We start from the raw sequence: 24,758 nt of genomic DNA, 5'->3' as shown, positions 1-24,758 counted from the left end.
TACTCAAGAAAGTAGAAAAAAAATCGAGACATCTACTCAAGTACTGTAATAAAAGTATTTGTAATTAGATACTTTCCACCTCTGATGTGTGTGTCTGTGTGTATATGAGTGTGAGAGTGAGTGTTGCGCACACACCTTCTTCTGCACTCCGTCCTGTATGACGATGGTCCTGTAGAGTTTGAGTAAACCCTCTCGAGACAGCGAGCGGATCAGCCTCACCACACTCTTCTTACACACTTTAGTGCTCACGCCATCCTTCCTCTCCTCCTCCGTCAGCAGCTTCTGCAGCCTGACACACACACACACACACACACACACACACACACACACACACACACACGTGTTTATCTGACACGCGTACAGCGCTGAGAGCTCATCATGAGAGAGAGTCTTACGAGTAGAAGCCCTCGATGATCTTGCTGCAGCGGACAGCCTCTATGATCATGTTCTTGCGCTTCAGCAGTCGGTACGTCTCGTGAATCTCCACCTTCTTCGTCTTCTGTGGAGAAACACATCCATCACATGACAATAATTTAACAGTTATCATTGTCGTTAACAACTTTCATAATAGTTAACATTACAGTTATCATTGTCGTTTATGTAACTATTGTTATAGTTATCTTTAGCTATCATTATTATCGTTAACTTAACTCTCGTTATAGTTATCGTTACAGTTATAATTATCTTTAACGTAACTGTTCGTCTGTGTGGGCCTGAATGAATTCACGTAGTGTAACAGCGCAGTTTAATAACTTTTCTGGGCCGGCAAGTTTGGGCCCTTAGAAGCCTATGGAGGAGTGAGACAGCTCTCAGATTTCATCAAAAATATTCTGGCTTTACGGGGATGGTGAAAGATTACTGACAGAATTTACATTTTTGGGTGAACTATCCCTTTAACATCGTTGTTCTCCTGAACCCACACTGACCTCCGTCAGCACCTCCACGATCACCGGTAGCGGTTCCTCTGCGTGTTGTGATTGGCTGGCGCTCGTGCTGGGGGTGTGGTCAGCATCCTCTGCGTTCTGACCAACCACAGCCTTCTGAGAGGCTTTAGCCCCGCCCACTCGCGCCGAGGGCTTCTCTGAACACAAACACGTGTGAAAACCAAACTCATATCAGTATGCGCTAGAGGTCTGCAACCCGACTCGACCCCGACGGAAAACTCACGGGTTTCGGGTCGGGTTCGGGTTAATGTTTAATGAATGAATAATTCGGGTTTGTAAGAAAGAAAAACTATATAGGCTATAAATGCCGTGTGCTAGCTGTGTCTTATAATAGATCATATTGCACACACAAAAACTGTTTACTGTGAGAAACGGACCTCGGGTTCGGGCTTAAAATATAACCGTAACGGTCGGGTCACTTCGGGTCGGGTTAAATGATTTCGGGTTCGGGCTCGGGCTTCAGTTTAAAGCCTGTGCAGACCTCTAGTTAGCGCACGTGTGTCGTGATTGGCCACTCACTTTTGAGGGGCGTGGCCTTTTTGCTGAAGCTGAGTTTGGCCTGTTTGAGCTTCTGCCGCGTGTCCTTCGCTCCCTCGTTCTCCTCAGAGACGCCTGCGGGCGGATCCGGCTCGGGCTCGGGTTCCGGCTCGGATTCGGGTTCTGGCTCGGGTTGGGTCAGGTGTGTGACGCGCAGGTGTTGGCTACGCTGCCGCTCTTTCGTGAACTGCAGGCTGAGTTTGCTCTGCTCCACGAAGAGTTTGCTGATGTATTTGGTGGTTCTCTGCCGCCCCTCGTCCTCCATGAAGCCCTGAGAGACGCACACGTGAGACGACGACCCCTGACCCTGTCATGCTTGTGCCGGGGTCAAAGGTCACCTTGATGTTATTACCTTGATCATGTTGATTCGCTCCAGTAGTCGACAGATCATTCGTCCCTCTAGTTTTCCGACGTTGAGTCTCGCTCTCAGGACAGACTGAGAGATTCCTCTGGTCCCGGTCGACACCACTGCAGCAGCCAATCACAGCACAGAGATCACAGTCATGAGAACCAGAGAATTTCAGGGCCCCAGATTAACTGTTTTTAACTAATTGTGGCCCCTGACTGAACATTTTAGAAGCGCAAGCAGGAAATGTAGGGGCACATCTAAAATCAGCTTGAATTCAATGCAATTCTTCACATTTTGCCGCACAATAACTGTATTTCTGACAAATGCTTTGATAATAAATAGACTTAACATACAGAAATTACAATGGGCTCCAGTGTAGATAAAATTAACTTTAATTATTATCATTAATAAAGTCTTAATATTAATTCAAAAGCAAAACAAGTGAAAAATAGATAATAGAGAGTAAAACAAATAGCCAATAAGCATCCTCTGCTGCCACCTACTGGTTACAATGGTCATTTAATATTTGTATTATTTTTAAAGGGGTGGTTGATTATGATTTAACTTTTCTAACTAGAGTTGTGTAATGTTGCTGTTTGATCATAAACAACATCTGCAAAGTTACGACGCTCAAAGTTCAAAGCAAAGGGAGATATTTGCTTTTAAAGAAATCGTTTTTTAAGGACTACAACAAACGGCTGGTAGAGACTACACCACATTCGTCCCGGGTTAGTGACATCACCAACCCTAGAATTTACATAAACCCCGCCCCCTGAACACGATTTATAGATTATCAAGACAGAATATGCTAATCAATGACTAGAAGATAACTACACATCAGCTTCATAAATTCATCAACTAACCATTCAGAAATGTTGTCTACATGTTGTCACTTCTTCTCGAGTCTCTCCATCTTTCTGACTTCGGTTTGAACATGAGAGACTAAAAGTTCTAAAATTTTCAGTGCATGTGTGTGTGAGGTAAAAGGACACGAGCTGTTAAAGCTCCGCCCCCTGTGCCGGGAGCAGCAGCTCATTTGCATTTAAAGGAACAGACACAAAACAGTGCGTTTTTGCTCACCCCCAAAAAGTGACAATTTTAACATGTTATATAAAAATATCTGTGGGGTATTTTGAGCTAAAACTTCACACACACACTCTGGGGACATCAGAGACTTATTTTACATCTTGTGAAAAGGTCATTATACCACCCCTTTAAATAAGTGTGAGTTTTCCTACATCTTGAAACTTTTAGTTTTATAAATGGGGACAATCTTTGAAGGATGAACAAAAAATGTTTTATCACGTATAAAATGTTTGTAATCGCAGTCTGGAGCCCTGAGTTTTAATAATCGCTCCATATATTGATATCGTTACCGTTATAGTAATTATCGTTAACGTTATAGCTATCACATATATGATCATAGTTACAGTTAGCCATCGTTAGCGTTATAGCAGTTGGCGTGATTAGAGTCATGTGATGTGTCTGACCGAGGTCGTAGGCTTGAGTGAGCACGTCGCGCTCGATGAAGCGAGGCTCGGCGAGGACGTTCCTCTTGACGGACGCTTCGCCCTCTTCATCGTTGTTCTCGTCGTCCTCATCCTCCTCCACCTCCTTCTGCCCGTATGGCTTCAGCAGCTTCAGACAGCGCACGAACACGTCAGTGCCTAACAGCCAATCACAGCACAGAGAGAGCAGTCAGCGGCGCCCGGCTCACGTGACGTCATGTGGTGGCCGGCGTGACCTCTGACCTCGCAGGGTTTTGAAGGGGCCTCCGGTGGGGTCGAGCTCCTTCAGGGGGATCTTCAACAGGGTCACCATCTTAGCGGCGGTCATGTACTGATACACACGCTTGAAGGTGCGCTCGCACACACGCTACACAACACAACACACAAGTGTTACAACAGAAGCACACACTCGCATGAGGGGATCAGATCGTCTTCCTCACCAGCTGCTCTCGGATCTTCATCATCACACCGGTCTTATCAGGGAGATCAGAGAGGATGTTGGACGTGGATTCCATCAGGATATCATACTTACTCCTCCTGACACACACACGGATTTATATATTACATTAGTCATTAGTGAGTGTTTATGTGTGTGTGCGTGTGTGTGTGTGAGCGTGTGTGTGTGTGTGAGCATGTGTGTGTACCGGTCCACATGGAAGCGTCTGAGCAGCAGCAGCAGGGAGTGTGTGTGAGTGTGTGTGTATGTGTGCGTGCGTGCGTGCGTGCGTGCGTGCGTGCGTGCGTGCGTGCGTGCGTGTGTGTGTGTGTGTGTGAGCGTGTGTGTGTACCGGTCCACGTGGAAGCGTCTGAGCAGCAGCAGCAGCAGCAGGGAGTGTGTGTGAGTGTGTGTGTATGTGTGCGTGCGTGTGTGTGTGTGTGTACCGGTCCACATGGAAGCGTCTGAGCAGCAGCAGCAGGGAGTGTGTGTGTGTGTGTGTGTGTGTGTGTGTGTGTGTGAGAGTGTGTGAGCGTGTGTGTGTGTACCGGTCCACATGGAAGCGTCTGAGCAGCAGCAGCAGGGAGTGTGTGTGAGAGTGTGTGTGTGTGTATGTGTGTGTGTGAGTGTGAGTGTGAGTACCGGTCCACATGGAAGCGTCTGAGCAGCAGCAGCAGGGAGTGTGTGTGAGTGTGTGTGTATGTGTGTGTGCGTGTGCGTGTGTGTATGTGTGTGTGCGTGTGTGTGTGTGTGTGAGCGTGTGTGTACCGGTCCACGTGGAAGCATCTGAGCAGCAGCAGCAGCAGGGAGTGTGTGTGTGTGTGTGTGTGTGTGTGTGTGTGTGTGTGTGTGTGTGTGTGTGTGTGTGTGTGTGTGTGTGTGTGTGTGTGTGTGTGTGAGCGTGTGTGTGTACCGGTCCACGTGGAAGCGTCTAAGCAGCAGCAGCAGCAGCAGGGAGTGTGTGTGAGTGTGTGTGTGTGTGTGTGTGTGTGTGAGAGTGTGTGTACCGGTCCACATGGAAGCGTCTGAGCAGCAGCAGCAGGGAGTGTGTGTGTGTGTGTGTGTGTGTGTGTGTGTGTGTGTGTGTGTGTGTATCAAAACACTTCTGTTTAGCTATGCATTTACTGAATGAGCACTGTGCTGCTGTTCGTCCGACTGTACTGTACTGTATTTCATTTTATTTTTCTAAACTGTTTTAATTATTCTTGTTTCTTATTATTATTTTAATTTCTTCTATGTAAAGCACTTTGAATTGCCATTGTGTATGAAATGTGCTATATAAATAAACTTGCCTTGCCTTGCCTATGTGTGTGTGTGTGTGTGTGTGTGTGAGTGTGAGAGTGTGAGTGTGAGTGTGTGTACCGGTCCACATGGAAGCGTCTGAGCAGCAACAGCAGGGAGTGTGTGTGTGTGTGTGTGTGTGTGTGTGTGTGTGTGTACCGGTCCACATGGAAGCGTCTGAGCAGCAGCAGCAGGGAGTGTGTGTGAGTGTGTGTGTGTGTGTGTGTGTGTGTGTGTGTGTGTGTGTGTGTGTGTGTGTGTGTGTGTGTGTACCGGTCCACATGGAAGCGTCTGAGCAGCAGCAGCAGGGAGTGTGTGTGAGTGTGTGTGTGTGTGTGTGTGTGTGTGTGTGTGTGTGTGTGTGTGTGTACCGGTCCACATGGAAGCGTCTGAGCAGCAGCAGCAGGGAGTGTGTGTGTGTGTGTGTGTGTGTGTGTGTGTGTGTGTGTGTGTGTGTGTGTACCGGTCCACATGGAAGCGTCTGAGCAGCAGTAGCAGGGAGTGTTGTTGAGCTCCTGACGGCAGGCGAGCGACGTGTGACTGAAGTGTGATCAGCCCGTTCCTGTCCAGAGTCCTCCTCAGATAGTGCATCTTCCCTGCGTCCATCCTGACCAATCACAGCACACCAGAACATCATCATCACATCACATCAGCTGTATTCAGAACACAACACTAGTGCAGTAGATCTGAGGAACAGTGTGTGTGTGAGCACCTGAAGATGCGTGTGTGCAGGTCTCTCTGCAGCTCCCCCTGCCAGCGCGAGTGTGTGTGTGTGTGTGTGTTAGGGCCGTGACTTTTGAGAAAAAAAAAACAAATTCGAACGGGTATCAAATATTAAGCAATATATTCGAATATCTACGATAATAAGAAGTAAATATAGTAGACAATAGATAATCACGACACGGAGGCGCCGGCACGTGAACTGGAGCTCATCTCATAAATGAACCGAAACTCAGCATATACGGTGGCCTACTTGCCTCACAGAAAGCTTGAAATGTCTACTTTTAAAGCAGAACTCTGCAACTCTAGTGAACTCTAGTCACTTCTTCGCTGATTTTCCCTTTTGTTGTCGCATGTTTTCCCCACGAGCTCCCCCTACAGCGGTGGGGGGCGTATATTTCACAACACTATCGTAAAAAACTCACTTGCAGCGGCCTCCTCCCCCTCTCTACCGCTGCTCATGTGCGTTTGTTATGATCGGAGCAAGCCAACTGTATCGTGTTAAGCTATGTCTACCGAGGTGGGTAATACATCATACACATTATCATAGAACATTGACATGACGTAAAGCAATTCGTGCTTCGCGCTCGTTCTCGCTTCTCACAAGACTTCCAATTTCTATCTTGCCGGGACGGTAGTCCCCAAGTTGCAAGGTTGGTTTTCCGCTTGGGAACGCTGGGGGGAGCGGAGAAAGTCACCAATATCACCAGAACAGGTTGTTTAACCATCCAAATGATTTCTAGACAGTTTTATTAAGCTAAAAAAGTAACCAAGTTCTGCTTTAAACAGAACAATTCAAAACGAAAGAAAAAAGACTGCTCTGCTCTCTGCTTATGTAATCTGTATGAAATGTGTATTTCTCTCTGGCGCGTTCACTACGGCGAATATCAGGAGTCAGCATCGTCAACTTCATCTTTGCAGCCGACACTGACACAGAAAACACTTGTTTATTAATAAACAATTAAAATGTCTCCTTGCTATATTTGACATATTCATAATCATTACTTTTGCTGGTTCTTTGTGACAGCTTTTAGGAGCTTCATTGGCAGCGCCACCCTTACATGTTACATGAACGCGTCACCACCGCATCAGCACCAAAAACATTGAGATTTTTTTCTTTTTGAGGGCATTTTGTTTGTGTTCAGTCTTTTGTTCAGTTTTTCAGTAAATTTTTTCAGGGGTAGGAGCAGCATTTGTACTCTCGCGGCTGTAGACGGTAATGTTTTCTCTTGGTTCATGTCAGTCAGTATGAATTAATTTTGATATATAATCCGGAAAATATGGTACTTTACCATCTACGGTGTAGAACCTAAAATATTTCCAGACACTACTTTTTAGATGAGTTGGGGTAGAATTGTCCGCTCAGGCTGGCCGTTCTGTGCGTTATCTTCCATTTTAACAAGCTGGCTATTGGCTATTATTCACTTGATTTGGTCATGGGCCTACGCTACAATACGTTTAGAGCGCCCGCTACTGGATGAGATGGCAAACAATAAAATAAAAAACAAACGGTCTAATCATAGACTGTAAAAAATGCGCAAAACATGGCACTTTGAAAACCGAATAGTTTATTTATAGTTCGATTACGGATATTTCACGTCATGTTCGAATGCATATTCAAATATCGAATAAAAAGTGACAGCCCTAGTGTGTGTGTGTGTGTGTGTGTTTGAGTGTGTGTGTGTGTGAGAGCACCTGAAGATGCGAGTGTGCAGGTCTCTCTGCAGCTCCCCCTGCCAGCGTGAGTGTGTGTGTGTGTGTGTGTGTGTGTGTGTGTGTGTGTGTGTGAGAGCACCTGAAGATGCGTGTGTGCAGGTCTCTCTGCAGCTCCCCCTGCCAGCGCGCTCTTCCCAGTCTCTCCAGGATACAGTAGCACAGATCCGGCAGCTTGAGCTCCGGGTTTCCCTCGGGCCCGATCAGCGCACGGTAGCGGAGCTCAGCAGACGCCACCATCACCAGCCGCTCGCCCCACCTGTGGAAGCAGAGAGACGGGTCAGGAGTGTGTGTGTGTGTGTGTGTGTGTGTCACTCGCCCCACCTGAGGAAGCAGAGAGACGGGTCAGGAGTGTGTGTGTGTGTGTGTGTGTGTGTGTGTGTGTCACTCGCCCCACCTGAGGAAGCAGAGAGGCGGGTCAGGAGTGTGTGTGTGTGTCACTCGCCCCACCTGAGGAAGCAGAGAGACGGGTCAGGAGTGTGTGTGTGTGTGTGTGTGTGTGTGTGTGTGTGTGTGTGTGTGTCGCTCGCCCCACCTGAGGAAACAGAGAGACGGGTCAGAAGTGTGTGTGTGTGTCACTCGCCCCACCTGAGGAAGCAGAGAGACGGGTCAGGAGTGTGTGTGTGTGTCACTCGCCCCACCTGAGGAAGCAGAGAGGCGGGTCAGGAGTGTGTGTGTGTGTGTGTGTGTGTGTGTGTGTGTGTGTGTGTGTGTGTGTGTGTGTGTGTGTGTGTGTGTGTGTGTCGCTCGCCCCACCTGAGGAAGCAGAGAGACGGGTCAGGAGTGTGTGTGTGTGTGTGTCACTCGCCCCACCTGAGGAAGCAGAGAGACGGGTCAGGAGTGTGTGTGTGTGTGTGTGTGTGTGTGTGTGTGTGTGTGTGTGTGTGTGTCACTCGCCCCACCTGAGGAAGCAGAGAGACGGGTCAGGTGTGTGTGTGTGTGTGTGTGTGTGTGTGTGTGTGTGTGTGTGTGTGTGTGTGTCGCTCGCCCCACCTGAGGAAGCAGAGAGACGGGTCAGGAGTGTGTGTGTGTGTCACTCGCCCCACCTGAGGAGGCAGAGAGACGGGTCAGGAGTGTGTGTGTGTGTGTGTGTGTGTCACTCGCCCCACCTGAGGAAGCAGAGAGACGGGTCAGGAGTGTGTGTGTGTGTCAAGTCAAGTTTATTTGTATAGCGCTTTTCACAATACAGATTGTATCAAAGCAGCTTCACAGTATTAAATTAAAATAATACAACAAAGTTTGTTTCAAGAGGAATTTATTGATTGATCAAATTAAATTAAATATCCCCAAAATATCCCCAACTGAGCAAGCCAAAGGCAACAGTGGCAAGGAACCGAAAAACTTCATCAAGTGACCTAATGGTGTCCTAAAACTCCATCAGGTGACCTAATGGAGAAAAAAAAAACCTTGGGAGAACCCAGGCTCAGTCGGGGGCCAGTTCTCCTCTGGCATTTATGAGCTAGAGGCCGGATTGTAGTTTGAACTGTAGGATTATATGAATGCCTGGCTGAAGAGATGCGACTTTAATCTAGTTTTAAACTGGGAGAGCGAGTCTGAGCAACGAACAGTATCAGGAAGACTATTCCAGAGTTTTGGAGCCAAATGTGAAAATGCTCTCCCTCCTTTGGTGGTTCTGGATATCCTAGGTATGACCAAAAGCCTTGAATTTAGTGATCTTAAAGAGCGCAATGGATTATAGGGCGATAGAAGATCCGTTAAATAGACTGGAGCTAAGCCGTTTAGGGCTTTATAAGTCAGTAGCAATACCTTGTAATTAATACGGAACTTTATAGGTAACCAATGCAGTGATGATAAAATCGGTGTTATATGATCATATTTTCTTGATCTCGTAAGAACTCTAGCGGCGGCATTTTGGACTAACTGTAGCTTGTTTATTGAGGATGCAGGACAACCAGCTAATAAAGCATTACAGTAATCCAGTCTCGAGGTCATGAATGCATGAACTAACTTTTCTGCATCAGAAACTGATAGCATATTACGTAGCTTAGCAATGTTTCTAAGGTGGAAAAAGGCTGTTTTTGTAACATATGAAATATGATTTTCAAAAGACAGGTTGCAATCGAGTATAACACCCAGGTCTTTTACTGTAGAGGATAAAGTAACAGGACATCCTATGATGTTAAAGTTGTATTGTGCGAGGTTTTGTGGGCGGTTTTTTGAACCGATAAGTATTACCTCTGTCTTGTCTGGATTTAATAAAAGAAAATTACGCGTCATCCAATCTTTTATATCTTTAACACACTCTGTTTCCTTATAATATTTCCAAGTGGCATCATATATATTGAGAATAACAGAGGGCCTAACACAGATCCCTGCGGCACTCCATAGTTTACTGGAGTTATGATTGATTTTTCTCCATTTAAATAGACAAAATGGTAGCGGTCAGATAGGTATGATTTGAACCAGCTTAGTGCTTGTCCTTGAACACCAGTATAATTTTGTAGTCGATCTAAGAGTAATGTATGATCTATAGTATCGAACGCAGCACTAAGATCAAGTAAAACTAGTATTGAGATACAGCCTTGGTCAGAAGCTAAAAGTAAATCATTTGTGATTTTAACGAGCGCAGTTTCAGTGCTATGATGCGGTCTGAATCCAGACTGAAACTTTTCATAGATATCATTTTGTTGCAAGAAAGAGCCCAGTTGAGCGGACACCACTTTTTCTAATATTTTAGACATAAATGGAAGATTTGAAATGGGTCTATAATTTGCTAGATTATTATGATCTAATTGTGGTTTCTTAATGAGAGGTTTTATAACTGCCAGTTTAAATGTTCTTGGAACATGACCTAAAGATAAAGACGAGTTAATAATATTGAGGAGAGGCTCTTCCACTACAGGTAACACTTCTTTCAGTAGTTTAGTTGGTATAGGATCTAATAAACATGTTGTTGTTTTAGATGAAGTGATAAGTTTATTTAGCTCTTTATTTAGTGTGTGTGTGTGTGTGTGTGTGTGTGTGTGTGTGTGTGTGTGTGTGTGTGTCGCTCGCCCCACCTGAGGAAGCAGAGAGACGGGTCAGGAGTGTGTGTGTGTGTGTGTCCTCACCGCGTCTGCACCTCCTCCAGCGTCAGCGGCGCGCGGATCTGCTCCGACACGTCGAGCCGCTCACTGAAGAACACACAGGAGCCCTGCAGGCCGTGCGGGTCGTCCGTCAGCACACACACCGGGTACGCGTCCTGCGCCTCGACCTGGCGCATCTCGTGGATGCCTGTGTTCCGGTCCACCTCCACAAACCTGCGACACACACACACACACACACTGCTATTGTCATGTGGTTACTGCACTGATTATGATTATTCCACTAAACTATTACACTTGCAGAAAGCACATCTCTGTGCTCTAACATGCCTAAAATGCTAAATAATGCATCTAATATCAGGGATAAAAACACCTCTGACATAAATCAACACATGACTCACTATTATACGAAGTTCAAAGATAAGTGTTACTGCAGTAAGAGTGTGGTAAAGACTGGTAAAGACTGGTAACGGTCATGTTAGACAGTGTTACTGCAGTAAGAGTGTGGTAAAGACTGGTAAAGACTGGTAACGGTCATGTTAGACTGTGTTACTGCAGTAAGAGTGTGGTAAAGACTGGTAAAGGTCGTGTGAGACAGTGTTACTGCAGTAAGACTGTGGTTAAGACTGTGGTAAAGACTGGTAAAGGTCGTGTTAGACAGTGTTACTGCAGTAAGAGTGTGGTAAAGGCTGGTAACGGTCGTGTGAGACAGTGTTACTGCAGTAATAGTGTGGTAAAGACTGGTAACGGTCGTGTTAGACAGTGTTACTGCAGTAAGAGTGTGGTAAAGGCTGGTAACGGTCATGTTAGACAGTGTTACTGCAGTAAGAGTGTGGTAAAGACTGGTAACGGTCATGTTAGACAGTGTTACTGCAGTAAGAGTGTGGTAAAGACTGGTAAAGGTCATGTTAGACAGTGTTACTGCAGTAAGAGTGTGGTAAAGACTGGTAACGGTCGTGTGAGACAGTGTTACTGCAGTAAGAGTGTGGTAAAGACTGGTAACGGTCATGTTAGACAGTGTTACTGCAGTAAGAGTGTGGTAAAGACTGGTAACGGTCATGTTAGACAGTGTTACTGCAGTAAGAGTGTGGTAAAGACTGGTAACGGTCATGTTAGACAGTGTTACTGCAGTAAGAGTGTGGTAAAGACTGGTAACGGTCATGTGAGACAGTGTTACTGCAGTGTGTGGTAAAGGCTGGTAACGGTCTTGTTAGACAGTGTTACTGCAGTAAGAGTGTGGTAAAGACTGGTAACGGTCATGTGAGACAGTGTTACTGCAGTAAGAGTGTGGTAAAGTACCGGTCGTGTTAGACAGTGTTACTGCAGTAAGAGTGTGGTAAAGGCTGGTAACGGTCGTGTGAGACAGTGTTACTGCAGTAAGAATGTGGTAAAGACTGGTAACGGTCGTGTGAGACAGTGTTACTGCAGTAAGAGTGTGGTAAAGGCTGGTAACGGTCGTGTGAGACAGTGTTACTGCAGTAAGAGTGTGGTAAAGGCTGGTAACGGTCGTGTGAGACAGTGTTACTGCAGTAAGAGTCTGGTAAAGACAGGTAACGGTCATGTTAGACAGTGTTACTGCAGTAAGAGTGTGGTAAAGACTGGTAACGGTCGTGTGAGACAGTGTTACTGCAGTAAGAGTGTGGTAAAGACTGGTAACGGTCATGTTAGACAGTGTTACTGCAGTAAGAGTGTGGTAAAGACTGGTAACGGTCATGTGAGACAGTGTTACTGCAGTAAGAGTGTGGTAAAGTACCGGTCGTGTTAGACAGTGTTACTGCAGTAAGAGTGTGGTAAAGTACCGGTCGTGTTAGACAGTGTTACTGCAGTAAGAGTGTGGTAAAGTACCGGTCGTGTTAGACAGTGTTACTGCAGTAAGAGTGTGGTAAAGACTGGTAACGGTCGTGTGAGACAGTGTTACTGCAGTAAGAGTGTGGTAAAGACTGGTAACGGTCGTGTGAGACAGTGTTACTGCAGTAAGACTGTGGTAAAGACTGGTAACGGTCGTGTGAGACAGTGTTACTGCAGTAAGAGTGTGGTAAAGACTGGTAACGGTCATGTTAGACAGTGTTACTGCAGTAAGAGTGTGGTAAAGTACCGGTCGTGTTAGACAGTGTTACTGCAGTAAGAGTGTGGTAAAGACTGGTAACGGTCATGTTAGACAGTGTTACTGCAGTAAGAGTGTGGTAAAGACTGGTAAAGACTGGTAACGGTCGTGTGAGACAGTGTTACTGCAGTAAGAGTGTGGTAAAGACTGGTAACGGTCGTGTGAGACAGTGTTACTGCAGTAAGAGTGTGGTAAAGACTGGTAAAGACTGGTAACGGTCGTGTGAGATAGTGTTACTGCAGTAAGAGTGTGGTAAAGACTGGTAAAGACTGGTAACGGTCGTGTGAGACAGTGTTACTGCAGTAAGAGTGTGGTAAAGACTGGTAACGGTCGTGTGAGACAGTGTTACTGCAGTAAGAGTGTGGTAAAGACTGGTAACGGTCGTGTGAGATAGTGTTACTGCAGTAAGAGTGTGGTAAAGACTGGTAACGGTCGTGTGAGACAGTGTTACTGCAGTAAGACTGTGGTAAAGGCTGGTAACGGTCGTGTGAGACAGTGTTACTGCAGTAAGACTGTGGTAAAGACTGGTAACGGTCGTGTGAGACAGTGTTACTGCAGTAAGAGTGTGGTAAAGACTGGTAACGGTCGTGTGAGACAGTGTTACTGCAGTAAGAGTGTGGTAAAGACTGGTAACGGTCGTGTGAGACAGTGTTACTGCAGTAAGAGTGTGGTAAAGACTGGTAACGGTCGTGTGAGACAGTGTTACTGCAGTAAGAGTGTGGTAAAGACTGGTAACGGTCGTGTGAGACAGTGTTACTGCAGTAAGAGTGTGGTAAAGACTGGTAACGGTCGTGTGAGACAGTGTTACTGCAGTAAGAGTGTGGTAAAGGCTGTTAACGGTCGTGTTACACAGTGTTACTGCAGTAAGAGTGTGGTAAAGACTGGTAACGGTCATGTTAGACAGTGTTACTGCAGTAAGAGTGTGGTAAAGACTGGTAACGGTCGTGTGAGACAGTGTTACTGCAGTAAGAGTGTGGTAAAGACTGGTAACGGTCGTGTGAGACAGTGTTACTGCAGTAAGAGTGTGGTAAAGGCTGGTAACGGTCGTGTGAGACAGTGTTACTGCAGTAAGAGTGTGGTAAAGACTGGTAACGGTCGTGTGAGACAGTGTTACTGCAGTAAGAGTGTGGTAAAGGCTGTTAACGGTCGTGTGAGACAGTGTTACTGCAGTAAGAGTGTGGTAAAGGCTGTTAACGGTCGTGTGAGACAGTGTTACTGCAGTAAGAGTGTGGTAAAGACTGGTAACGGTCGTGTGAGACAGTGTTACTGCAGTAAGAGTGTGGTAAAGACTGGTAACGGTCGTGTGAGACAGTGTTACTGCAGTAAGAGTGTGGTAAAGGCTGTTAACGGTCGTGTGAGACAGTGTTACTGCAGTAAGAGTGTGGTAAAGGCTGTTAACGGTCGTGTGAGACAGTGTTACTGCAGTAAGAGTGTGGTAAAGGCTGTTAACGGTCGTGTGAGACAGTGTTACTGCAGTAAGAGTGTGGTAAAGGCTGGTAACGGTCGTGTGAGACAGTGTTACTGCAGTAAGAGTGTGGTAAAGGCTGTTAACGGTCGTGTGAGACAGTGTTACTGCAGTAAGAGTGTGGTAAAGGCTGTTAACGGTCGTGTGAGACAGTGTTACTGCAGTAAGAGTGTGGTAAAGACTGGTAACGGTCGTGTGAGACAGTGTTACTGCAGTAAGAGTGTGGTAAAGACTGGTAACGGTCGTGTGAGACAGTGTTACTGCAGTAATAGTGTGGTAAAGGCTGGTAAAGACTGGTAACGGTCGTGTGAGACAGGTAACGGTCGTGTGAGACAGTGTTACTGCAGTAAGAGTGTGGTAAAGGCTGTTAACGGTCGTGTGAGACAGTGTTACTGCAGTAAGAGTGTGGTAAAGACTGGTAACGGTCGTGTGAGACAGTGTTACTGCAGTAATAGTGTGGTAAAGACTGGTAACGGTCGTGTGAGACAGTGTTACTGCAGTAATAGTGTGGTAAAGGCTGGTAAAGACTGGTAACGGTCGTGTGAGACAGTGTTACTGCAGTAAGAGTGTGGTAAAGGCTGTTAACGGTCGTGTGAGACAGTGTTACTGCAGTAAGAGTGTGGTAAAGACTGGTAACGGTCGTGTGAGACAATGTTACTGCAGTAAGAGTGTGGTAAAGGCTGTTAACGGTCGTGTGAGACAGTGTTACTGCAGTAAGAGTGTGGTAAAGACTGGTAACGGTCGTGTGAGACAGTGTTACTGCAGTAAGAGTGTGGTAAAGACTGGTAACGGTCGTGTGAGACAGTGTTACTGCAGTAAGAGTGTGGTAAAGGCTGTTAACGGTCGTGTTACACAGTGTTACTGCAGTAAGAGTGTGGTAAGGCTGGTACCGGTCGTGTGAGACAGTGTTACTGCAGTAAGAGTGTGGTAAAGACTGGTAACGGTCGTGTGAGACAGTGTTACTGCAGTAAGAGTGTGGTAAAGACTGGTAACGGTCGTGTGAGACAGTATTACTGCAGTAAGAGTGTGGTAAAGACTGGTAACGGTCGTGTGAGACAGTGTTACTGCAGTAAGAGTGTGGTAAGGCTGGTACCGGTCGTGTATGGTGAAGGCTCTCCGGCTCTCCGGCAAAAGGTAGAAGCGGAGCTCCTCGCTTCGGGTCAAGCAGCTCCAGATGAACTGCTGAGTGAGCGGATCCAGACTCAAACCGAACTCGGGCTGACGGGTGCGAAGCCTCAACCAGAGCGTCTGAATGCTGATCCCGTCCAAACCCTCCAGAGCCACCTCATCCAGAACCGCGTCCAGCGGGTCCATCATCGCTGTCAGTCAGTCAGTAAGTGGGAAACAAACACAACAACACAGCCGAACTCTGCATACTGTCTATGCTCTGCAGAACACTACTTCTTCTTCTACTTCTGCTGTTGCTGCTGATTCCGATGCCTTTCATGAACACTGACACCCGCCGGACGCCTCCGGTACTACAACAACACAACAGCGCGCTTCACGGGGAAATACAATAAAAAAAGTAGTACAAGTCATAAAATAAAATATATATAACCGTACATTAAATTAAAAAATAGTAATTAAAACAAGACATACAACAGAAAAGTGGAGTAAAACAAAAGCTAACCTAACAAAAGTATGTTCAGTAACACTTTACAAAAGGTTCGAGTAATACTTCTTCAGCATTTATTAATCTTAGTTAATATTCATTTCAACATTTACTAATACTTTATTAAAATCTTGTTAATATTAGTTAATGTACTGTGAACTAACATGAACAAACAATGCAGCTGTATTTTTATTAACTAACATTAATAACGATTAATAAATACTGTAACAAATGTATTCATTGTTAGTTCATACATTTACTAATGTTAACTTAACTAACATTATTGTATAGTGTTACCATATGTTCTCCATTAAGATTTAAAAACACCAAATGTCTGAGCGTGTTTAATATCAACTGCAAGAGATTTCAATAGTTTAAGAGCAATAAGAGACACTATGACACAAAAAAAACAAGGATATCCACTCTAGTAAAAATACCAAACAAAAAGATTTTGACTAAAATACCATGTGGGTTCTTTCCCTTTATTTTTTAAACAGAATAATACTATAGTAGCCTGAAGAAACTATGATTAAAAACCATTCAAACAGAGTCTCCAATGAATTACTGTTTATTGACAGTAAACAAACTTTGAGTAGTGTTGTACAGAGGGATGCCAATTGTGTTCAGATGATATGAAGATCTGAGTCAGTGCTTCTCTCCACCCTGGCCATGATCTTCCTCTCAAACGTGGGCAGAACGGCTTCATCCTGGAGAATCTCCTCGTAAACCGCACCGCACTCGAACTCTGCGCTCGCTCTCTTGAAGAAAAACCTGTGTGAATGAGAGACAGGTGAAGAAGGAAACACAGGCTGATACTGGAACAGATGGCAGGTGATCGTGGTCGTACGGGTCAGCTTACCCCACGGTTCGGCACGCACTGCTAAATTTAACCATCATAGAGTGAAAGTTTATCATTTGGACGTGTTTTGTCTTGGCAATTTACACATTTAAACAATTTTAAACGCAGAAGAGGAGGCGAAAATCAGGAGAGAGAGAGAGAGAGAGAGAGAGAGTGTTTCAGACAGCACTTACTTTTCTTGCCCTTGAACAGACACAAAATTATGTCTAAATGCTCGTCTCGGCAAGTATTCTCTCGTTTATGTCATAAGTGAACAGTTGAGAAAGAAACCCGATTTTTGTCCGTTTTTTTGGTCCGTGCATTCGGTCTTAAAGTGACAGCAGCCTAATATTCCTGCTGTTATCTGTGTCAATAATGTTAATAAAACAACAAAATACAGCTGTAACAAAGATGAAACTATATTTAATTTCTACAGTGAACAAATTTCTGTACCTGAATATTACTGTTACACTTTGTAACTTTGTTATTTATTATAATTTGTGAATTTGTTCTTATTTTATTACTGACTTTTCACTTGTTTTTAATAATGTTTGAACATTATCAGTTAGGCTAGTAGTTTTTGATGTGGTATAGAAGAATTTCAAGTGAGCTTTAAGTAATAAATGAAAGTTTATTTTAGTTTAGTTACATCCCCCCATATATATATATATATATATATATATATATATATATATATATATATATATATATATATAAAATAATTTTTTTGAACCGTAAATGATCCGAACCGTGAGTTTTGTGATTGTTGCACCACTAACTGATATGCCGATGTGAGTGAGCGTGTCTCACCTGAACGGGCCTGTGCGCGTCAGCAGGGATTTAAAGCGGCCCAGGGTCACGGCAGCGTCACACCGCACACGCGTCCTGTACGGGATCTCGTCTCCACTGTAATAATACACCACTGTAACACACCTGTAAGACACCAGCAGTTCATGTGAGGTGAATGTGAATCAGGAGTAATGACAGACTCTGCAGTGAACACTGAAACACTGACCGCTCAACGTCACTGTCTGCCATCAATGAGGAGCCACTGGAATCTGTTTCTTCTTCCTGTCAGAACAGGAAGTGATGCGATTACTCACACAGGCTGTGTTCGATACTGTGCCTGCGTTTGTTACAATGCACACATCACATAGATACTGTATCTCACAATGCAATGTGCTCAAATTGCCCTTCCATGTCCAGTGTGACGATAACTGGACTTTCCTGACTGAATTAAAAAAAATTCTGTAAACCAGTATACAGTATGCAGTAAACACACTGTGTGGCAGTAACTCACGCCGTGTCTCGACACTCGAGTGTTTCGAGTGTGTGTCTGCAGCTCCTGCAAACGTCTCATCAGTTCAGCTGCAAAGGTGTGTGGCGTCATCTTCACCTGTTACACAGGAAAACGAGCACATATCACACAAGTCTGTTAATATAATGAACACAATCCCATTCTTAAAATACAAACATGTTGTTTATTTCTGAATCGTTTATATTGACACATTGACTTGACTCACTGGTGTGTGTGGCAGGTGTGTGTGTCTCTGGTCTCTGTCTCGTGTTCTGTGGTGTCGATGACAAACGTGATGCTCCTGTCTGCAGAGGGAACACATGTCAGTGAACATGACGACTGCATGGACCTCGTCTCACTGCATCTCACCTGCACTCACTGCATCTCACCTGCATCTCACCTGTACTCACTGCATCTCACCTGCACTCACTGCATCTCACCTGCACTCACTGCATCTCACCTGCATCTCACCTGTACTCACTGCATCTCACCTGTACTCACTGCATCTCACCTGCATCTCACCTGTACTCAATGCATCTCACTGCATCTCACTGCATCTCACCTGTACTCACTGCATCTCACCTGCATCTCACCTGTACTCACTGCATCTCACTGCATCTCACCTGTACTCACTGCATCTCACCTGCAATCACTGCATCTCACCTGCATCTCACCTGTACTCACTGCATCTCACCTGTACTCACTGCATCTCACCTGCATCTCACCTGTACTCACTGCATCTCACCTGCAATCACTTCATCTCACTGTATCTCGCTGCATCTCACTGCTTCTCACCTGTACTCACTGCATCTCACCTGTACTCACTGCATCTCACCTGTACTCACTGCATCTCACTGCATCTCACCTGCATCTCACCTGTACTCACTGCATCTCACCTGCACTCACTGCATCTCACCTGAACTCACTGCATCTCACCTGCATCTCACCTGTACTCACTGCATCTCACTGCATCTCACCTGCACTCACTGCATCTCACCTGCATCTCACCTGCACTCACTGCATCTCACCTGTACTCACTGCATCTCACCTGCATCTCACCTGCACTCACTGCATCTCACCTCCACTCACTGCATCTCACCTGCATCTCACCTGTACTCACTGCAACTCACCTGCATCTCACCTGCATCTCACCTGCATCTCACCTGCACTCACTGCATCTCACCTGCATCTCACCTGCATCTCACCTGCACTCACTGCATCTCACTGTATCTCACCTGAATCTCACCTGTACTCACTGCATCTCACCTGCACTCACTGCATCTCACCTGCACTCACTGCATCTCATCTGTACTCACTGCATCTCACCTGCACTCACTGCATCTCACTGCATCTCACCTGTACTCACTGCATTTCACTGCATCTCACCTGTACTCACTGCATCTCACCTGTACTCACCTGCATCTCACTGCATCTCACCTGCAATCACTGCATCTCACTGCATCTCACCTGCATCTCACCTGCATCTCACTGCATCTCACCTGTATCTCACCTGCACTCACAGCATCTCACCTGTATCTCACTGCATCTCACCTGCATCTCACTGCATCTCACCTGCACTCACATCATCTCACCTGTATCTCACTGCATCTCACCTGCACTCGCTTCATCTCACCTCCATTCACGTCATCTCACTGCATCTCACCTGCACTCACTGAATCTCACCTAAACTCACAGCATCTCACCTGCATCTCACTGGCATCTCACTGCAACTCACCTGCACTCACTTCATCTCACTCTATCTCACCTGCATCTCACCTGCACTCACTGTATCTCACTGCATCTCACCTGTACATCACTTGCATCTCACTGCATCTCACCTGTATCTCACTGCATCTCACCTGTATGTCACTGCATCTCACCTGTATGTCACTGCATCTCACCTGTATCTCACCTGCATCTCACTGCTTCTCACCTGTATCTCACTGCATCTCACCTGTATCTCATCTGCACTCACTGCATCTCACCTGCACTCACTTCATCTCACTGCATCTAATCCTGCAATCACTTCATCTCACTGTATCTCGCTGCATCTCACCTGTATCTCACCTGCTTCTCACCTGTATCTCACTGCATCTCACCTGTATCTCACCTGCACTCACTGCATCTCACCTGCACTCACTGCATCTAATCCTGCAATCACTTCATCTCACTGTATATCGCTGCATCTCACCTGCACTCACTTCATTTCACCTGCACTCACTTCATCTCACCTGCATCTCACCTGCACTCACTGCATCTCACCTGCACTCACTGCATCTAATCCTGCACTCACTTCATCTCACTGCATCTAATCCTGCACTCACTTCATCTCACTGCATCTCTCCTGTATCTCACCTGCACTCACTGCATCTCACTGTATCTCACCTGCACTCACTGCATCTCACTGTATCTCACCTGCACTCACTTCATCTCACTGTATCTCACCTGCATCTCACCTGCACTCACTTCAACTCACTGTATCTCACCTGCATCTCACTGCATCTCACCTGAACTCACTGCATCTCACCTGTATCTCACTGTATCTTACTGCATCTCATCTGTACCTCACCTGCACTCACTCTATCTCACTGTATCTCACCTGCATCTCACTGTATCTCACCTGAACTCACTCCATCTCACTGTATATTACTGCATCTCACCTTTATCTCACTGCATCTCACCTGCACTCACCTGAACTCACTTCATCTCACCTGCACTCACCTGAACTCACTTCATCTCACCTGCACTCACTTCATCTCACCTGCATCTCAATGTATCTCACCTGCATCTCACCTGCACTCACGTCATCTCATTGCACTCACTGCATCTCACCTGCACTGCCGGTTGTCTAGATGCTTCTGATTGGCTGGATTGTGGGGAGGAAGTGTCTCTTTCTCAGGCTCCACCCCCTCCGAGGGCATGGCCTGCCATCCTTGCAGTGTTGTCTTGAGGTTTCCTGGTGTTTGGACAGTCTGAGTGTGTTTCAGATACACGTCTGACCTGAGAAACAGCGGGAACAGGCTGTCCTGCAGCACGGCCTGCACCTGCGCATGCGCCTGCGCAAACAGGCTTGAGTCGAGCTGCAGCCGCTGGATGGCGTCTCGCACAGCGCCTCTGGTCTCGGCCGGGATCTTGCGGGACACGACGCCACCGCTGCGCTCGCACAGGTAGCAGCGGTACATGGCTCTGGCCAGTTTGAGGCGCCGGCCCGTTGCACACTCGGGAACCTTCTGGAACCCGCAGCAGGCGAACCAGAACTCGAGCAGCGCCGCGCAGCCCAGCGTCCGCAGGAAGAGCAGGAACAGCGCGGTGCCGTCGCGGTCGTCCAGCAGCGTGAGGAGCGTCTCGGTCCAGGGCTCGTACGGGCCGTCCAGCGGAGCGCTGCCGTCCGGCTCGAACCCCAGACCCAGATCAGAGCGGCGCGGTGTGAGCGCCGGAGACTCCGACCAATCAGATGCAGTCTTGCTGGAGAAGCACCCACCCTCACGGCCCTCCTCTCCCGGCACTGGAGGCCGAGGCGCGTCACTGCGGTAACTCATGATGTCATCAGAGACTCCTGAGGAGCGGGAGAAAATCAGATCAAATATAATCAAAAAATATAAAATATTTATACATATTATGTATTATCATTATTACGATCATCACGTGTCAGTCAAAAATGATTATTATAATTTTTTTATGAAATTAATGTACTATGTTTTAGTTTGATAATGTTTTTTAATATTTTGTATTTTTAGAGGATTTTATGGTACTAAATTATATTTACGCTGTATTTATAATCCATTTATTCACTTTTTGAGCATAGACCTGAAAATTTAATTTCCAACTTAAACTGTCATAAATCTTGAACGCTTTAGAGCGACTAGAGAGAATTTGTATCTCTTTTTAAAGACGACACTTGGCAAATTATTGCTGAAGTGAAAAAAGTTTAAAAAAATACATTTTACAGAATTTTACATTTACAGAATTAGGTACAGAATTTTACGTTTATTGTTATGAAAAATGTGCAAAAAATCCTAGTCATCCTAGTCTCCTGAGGAGTGAGAGAAAATCAGCAAATATAATAAAAAATATAAAAATGTATTACATATCATAGATTAAATGATCATTGCTAAAACACTCAGTATCCACAGGAACATACAAAAATCAGATTTCAGAACGAATACATTTTGTCATTGTTTGTTAGGCTACTCCCCGTTATTTATTTTTAATTTGATTGTCTTTTATTACTGTCCACTGTTTTGTTTTATTTTGTTTTATTTGTTTATATTATTTGTCTATATTACTGTTTAACCCCTTTTGCACTTGTGTTATTGTTATTTATTTATTTTTGTTTGTTATTATTCATATATTTTTATTATTAGATTAAGTGCCCACTGTTTAATTTTATTTTGTTAATAATATTGGTTAATTCGGATTTGTGTTAGCCTATTGGTCTTCATAATATTTATTTTGCACTGTCAGTATAAATCTAAATGAAATAGGCTACACAAAATACACAATATCGTTTTTTTTCATTGACAGAGATAAAAACTGTGTCCTTATTCCTGTCAGAAATCCAGTTTTGTAAAAAAACATTTTTTATCATAAAAATTGTTTAGTTGAAGATGATATGAGAAATATCAGAAATATTCGCGACTATTACAAAGCATTACAGATTGAATATTCTCAATGCAACATTTGATCGTTTTCCTTCATGTTGTCGGTCTGAATCGCCTCAGACGAGTCGCGCGCGGTTAATTAAAGTTTATTCGACGGAAGACAGAGAATCAAATAACGCTTCCTCCCATTGAATAATGAAAATATCCGATTCAAACATTGACAGTAAATGTTTACCAAGTTTAAAGTGATAAAGTGATGATGTTTTTACCTGACAGGAGTTCGAGTCGCGCGCAGATGCTGTGAGTCTGGAGCTGTCAGCACGAGCACGAGCACGTCAATCAACTTCATCATCACTGCCTCTCACTCACACTTTCATATTTCTCACTCTTTAAATATTATTATGCTGCTTCCTTCGTTTATTTCCTTTTATTACATTTGTTTGAGTAAGTTTTAATTGCGTTTATGTTGTACTAGGTGCTAGCCTACTGCTATTTAGTTTTATCCGTTGATCGCCTATTCGTCTATACTTCTATTTTACTTTAGCCAGTTTAGCGTATTTTATACTATTGTCACAATTATTAGAGAATATCATTAAGAAATACCTGTTCCCAGCTAACAAACAAAAACGTTATGAAATCTAACGTTAGGCTAGTTAATATCCTAACGAATTTTCTCTGAACGTTCAAAATGTCAATTTGTTTAAAACGTTTTGTTTTTCTTAGTCAAGGAAAGGTTCCATTCCGTCATTCTTCAAACATTATGGAACGTTACTTTTGAATGTTCTCTAAACGTTCTGAAACAACAATAATAATAAAAAGTTTGATGAATTTAATAATAAAAGAAAATAAATATTTTGAGCAATGTATATATTATTTTTTTTTGTGAATGTTTTGAGAACATTATTAAAGACCAGATAACCTTGAACTTTTATTTAATGTTACTGAAAGAATGTGTTCATAACTTTGAGAGAACGTTCCCTATTATCTGGGTTCATACCTTTTCTAAAATAGTATTTTCAATTCACAGATAATAAGAATATATGTTCTGCAGTGGTTAATGTGATGTTTTCTAGTGACTCTTGCAGTAGTTCATTCCCAGAATGCACCAAGATCTGGTTTGAGTCTCTGGTTAAACTTCAGGATCACAGATGGATCTTCTGGAAATCTGTCCATCTGAAGGAGGAGGATGTTAAAGGTCACGCCACACGCCATCTGACACACTGTAGGAGCCCGACCTCAGCTGACACACACACACACACACACACACACACACACACACACACACACACACACACACACACACACACACACACACACACACACACACACACACACACACACACACACACACACAGGTTAAAATAAAGAAACAATGAAGACAACTTAATTCAGCTAAACAAAATGACTTCCATCCGTATACATGTAAATGCTCTTGCAGGTGTTATTTTATCCTGATGAAACATAGTTAATATTAGTGTGTGTGTGTGTGTGTGTGTGTGTGTGTGTGTGTGTGTGTGAGACTGGTCTGTGGCGTCTCACCTGCTGTGACCTCTGTCTCCTGCGAGCTGCAAAGGTCAGGCAGTGAATGCTAATCCTCGTCTCCAGGGAGTGACACGGCTAATCACTATTGTTTCACATCGTCGTGACCTTTAACACGACACTGACCCAGAGACGCCCTGCAGAGACCTCAAGACTTCCACACACACACCACATGGATAACACACACATTACTGGCATTCTGAGCCAACCCACTTCAGTTCTGCGGCTCAACACTGAACCATTCAGTCCCGATTCACTCCGAAGATAGCATGAGTTATGATGAAATATGGAACAATGCAGGAGCATTTCTGAAGATCTGTTATTAATAATGAGGGGGAAACTATGGAGGCTTGCTTTTTTTCTCAGAAAATGTTTTAAATCTGTATGAATCTCACAATTCTATTTCCTCAGAATTCCGATTTTATACCTCACAATTCACTTTTTTCCTTAGAATCCCGATTCAATATCTTACGACTCAGACTTTTCCTCAGAATTCCGATTCTATATTTCACAATTCAGGCTTTTTTCCTCAGAATCCCAATTCTATATTTCACAATTAGGGCTTCCCCCCCAGAATTCCAATTCTATATCTCACAATTCCCTTTTTTCCTCAGAATCCCGATTCTGGATATCGTGATTCAGACTTTTTTTTCCCTGAATTGTGCGATAGAGTCAGTTCCCTTTTTTATATTTTACTTCCTGGCGTTAATAAGCTTCCATACATAGAAAATGTCACGAATTTGAGTGCCCTCTCAAAAACAATTTACTTT

The 24,758-nt window shown here is 44.7% G+C and overlaps 2 protein-coding genes across 6 annotated transcripts in view; both read right to left on the bottom strand.

Moving 5' to 3' along the window:
* gtf3c1 (general transcription factor IIIC subunit 1) overlaps positions 1-15,533 on the bottom strand; it is a 54,356-nt gene extending 38,823 nt beyond the window's left edge. The window contains exons 1-12 of the mRNA XM_082164329.1: positions 15,195-15,533; positions 10,560-10,748; positions 7,571-7,747; positions 5,519-5,662; positions 3,779-3,875; positions 3,582-3,705; positions 3,321-3,497; positions 1,834-1,949; positions 1,464-1,752; positions 927-1,081; positions 396-499; positions 136-289 (exon numbers count right to left, since the gene is read on the bottom strand). Coding sequence (XP_082020455.1) covers positions 136-289; positions 396-499; positions 927-1,081; positions 1,464-1,752; positions 1,834-1,949; positions 3,321-3,497; positions 3,582-3,705; positions 3,779-3,875; positions 5,519-5,662; positions 7,571-7,747; positions 10,560-10,748; positions 15,195-15,418 — 1,950 coding nt within the window. The 5' untranslated portion in view covers positions 15,419-15,533. The remainder of the gene's footprint in view (positions 1-135; positions 290-395; positions 500-926; positions 1,082-1,463; positions 1,753-1,833; positions 1,950-3,320; positions 3,498-3,581; positions 3,706-3,778; positions 3,876-5,518; positions 5,663-7,570; positions 7,748-10,559; positions 10,749-15,194) is intronic.
* Positions 15,534-16,104: 571 nt separating this feature from the next.
* Positions 16,105-24,735, bottom strand: LOC309494869 (uncharacterized protein). Of its 5 annotated transcripts, none has more exons than XM_082164324.1 (7): positions 23,989-24,735; positions 20,681-23,689; positions 18,075-18,153; positions 17,852-17,947; positions 17,567-17,622; positions 17,362-17,484; positions 16,105-16,484 (listed from the first exon to the last, which is right to left on the bottom strand). In XM_082164324.1, exons 2-7 carry the CDS (start codon positions 21,385-21,387, stop codon positions 16,337-16,339), a joined length of 1,209 nt encoding a protein of 402 aa, XP_082020450.1. In that variant the 5' UTR covers positions 21,388-23,689; positions 23,989-24,735; the 3' UTR covers positions 16,105-16,336. The 5 variants fall into 5 exon arrangements, with proteins under 5 accessions (XP_082020450.1, XP_082020453.1, XP_082020451.1 ...); XM_082164327.1 differs by lacking the exon at positions 23,989-24,735 and having other exon boundaries at positions 20,681-21,404; positions 23,447-23,942; XM_082164325.1 differs by lacking the exon at positions 23,989-24,735 and adding an exon at positions 23,767-23,942 and having other exon boundaries at positions 20,681-23,684.
* Between the last annotated feature and the right edge of the window lie 23 nt (positions 24,736-24,758).

This window comes from Leuciscus leuciscus (genome assembly GCF_965113295.1).
Source record: "Leuciscus leuciscus genome assembly, chromosome: 3".
NCBI classification, from domain to species: Eukaryota; Metazoa; Chordata; class Actinopteri; order Cypriniformes; family Leuciscidae; genus Leuciscus; species Leuciscus leuciscus.
The sequence above is the reverse complement of the archived record's forward strand: the minus strand, read 5'-3'. Positions and strand labels throughout refer to the sequence as shown.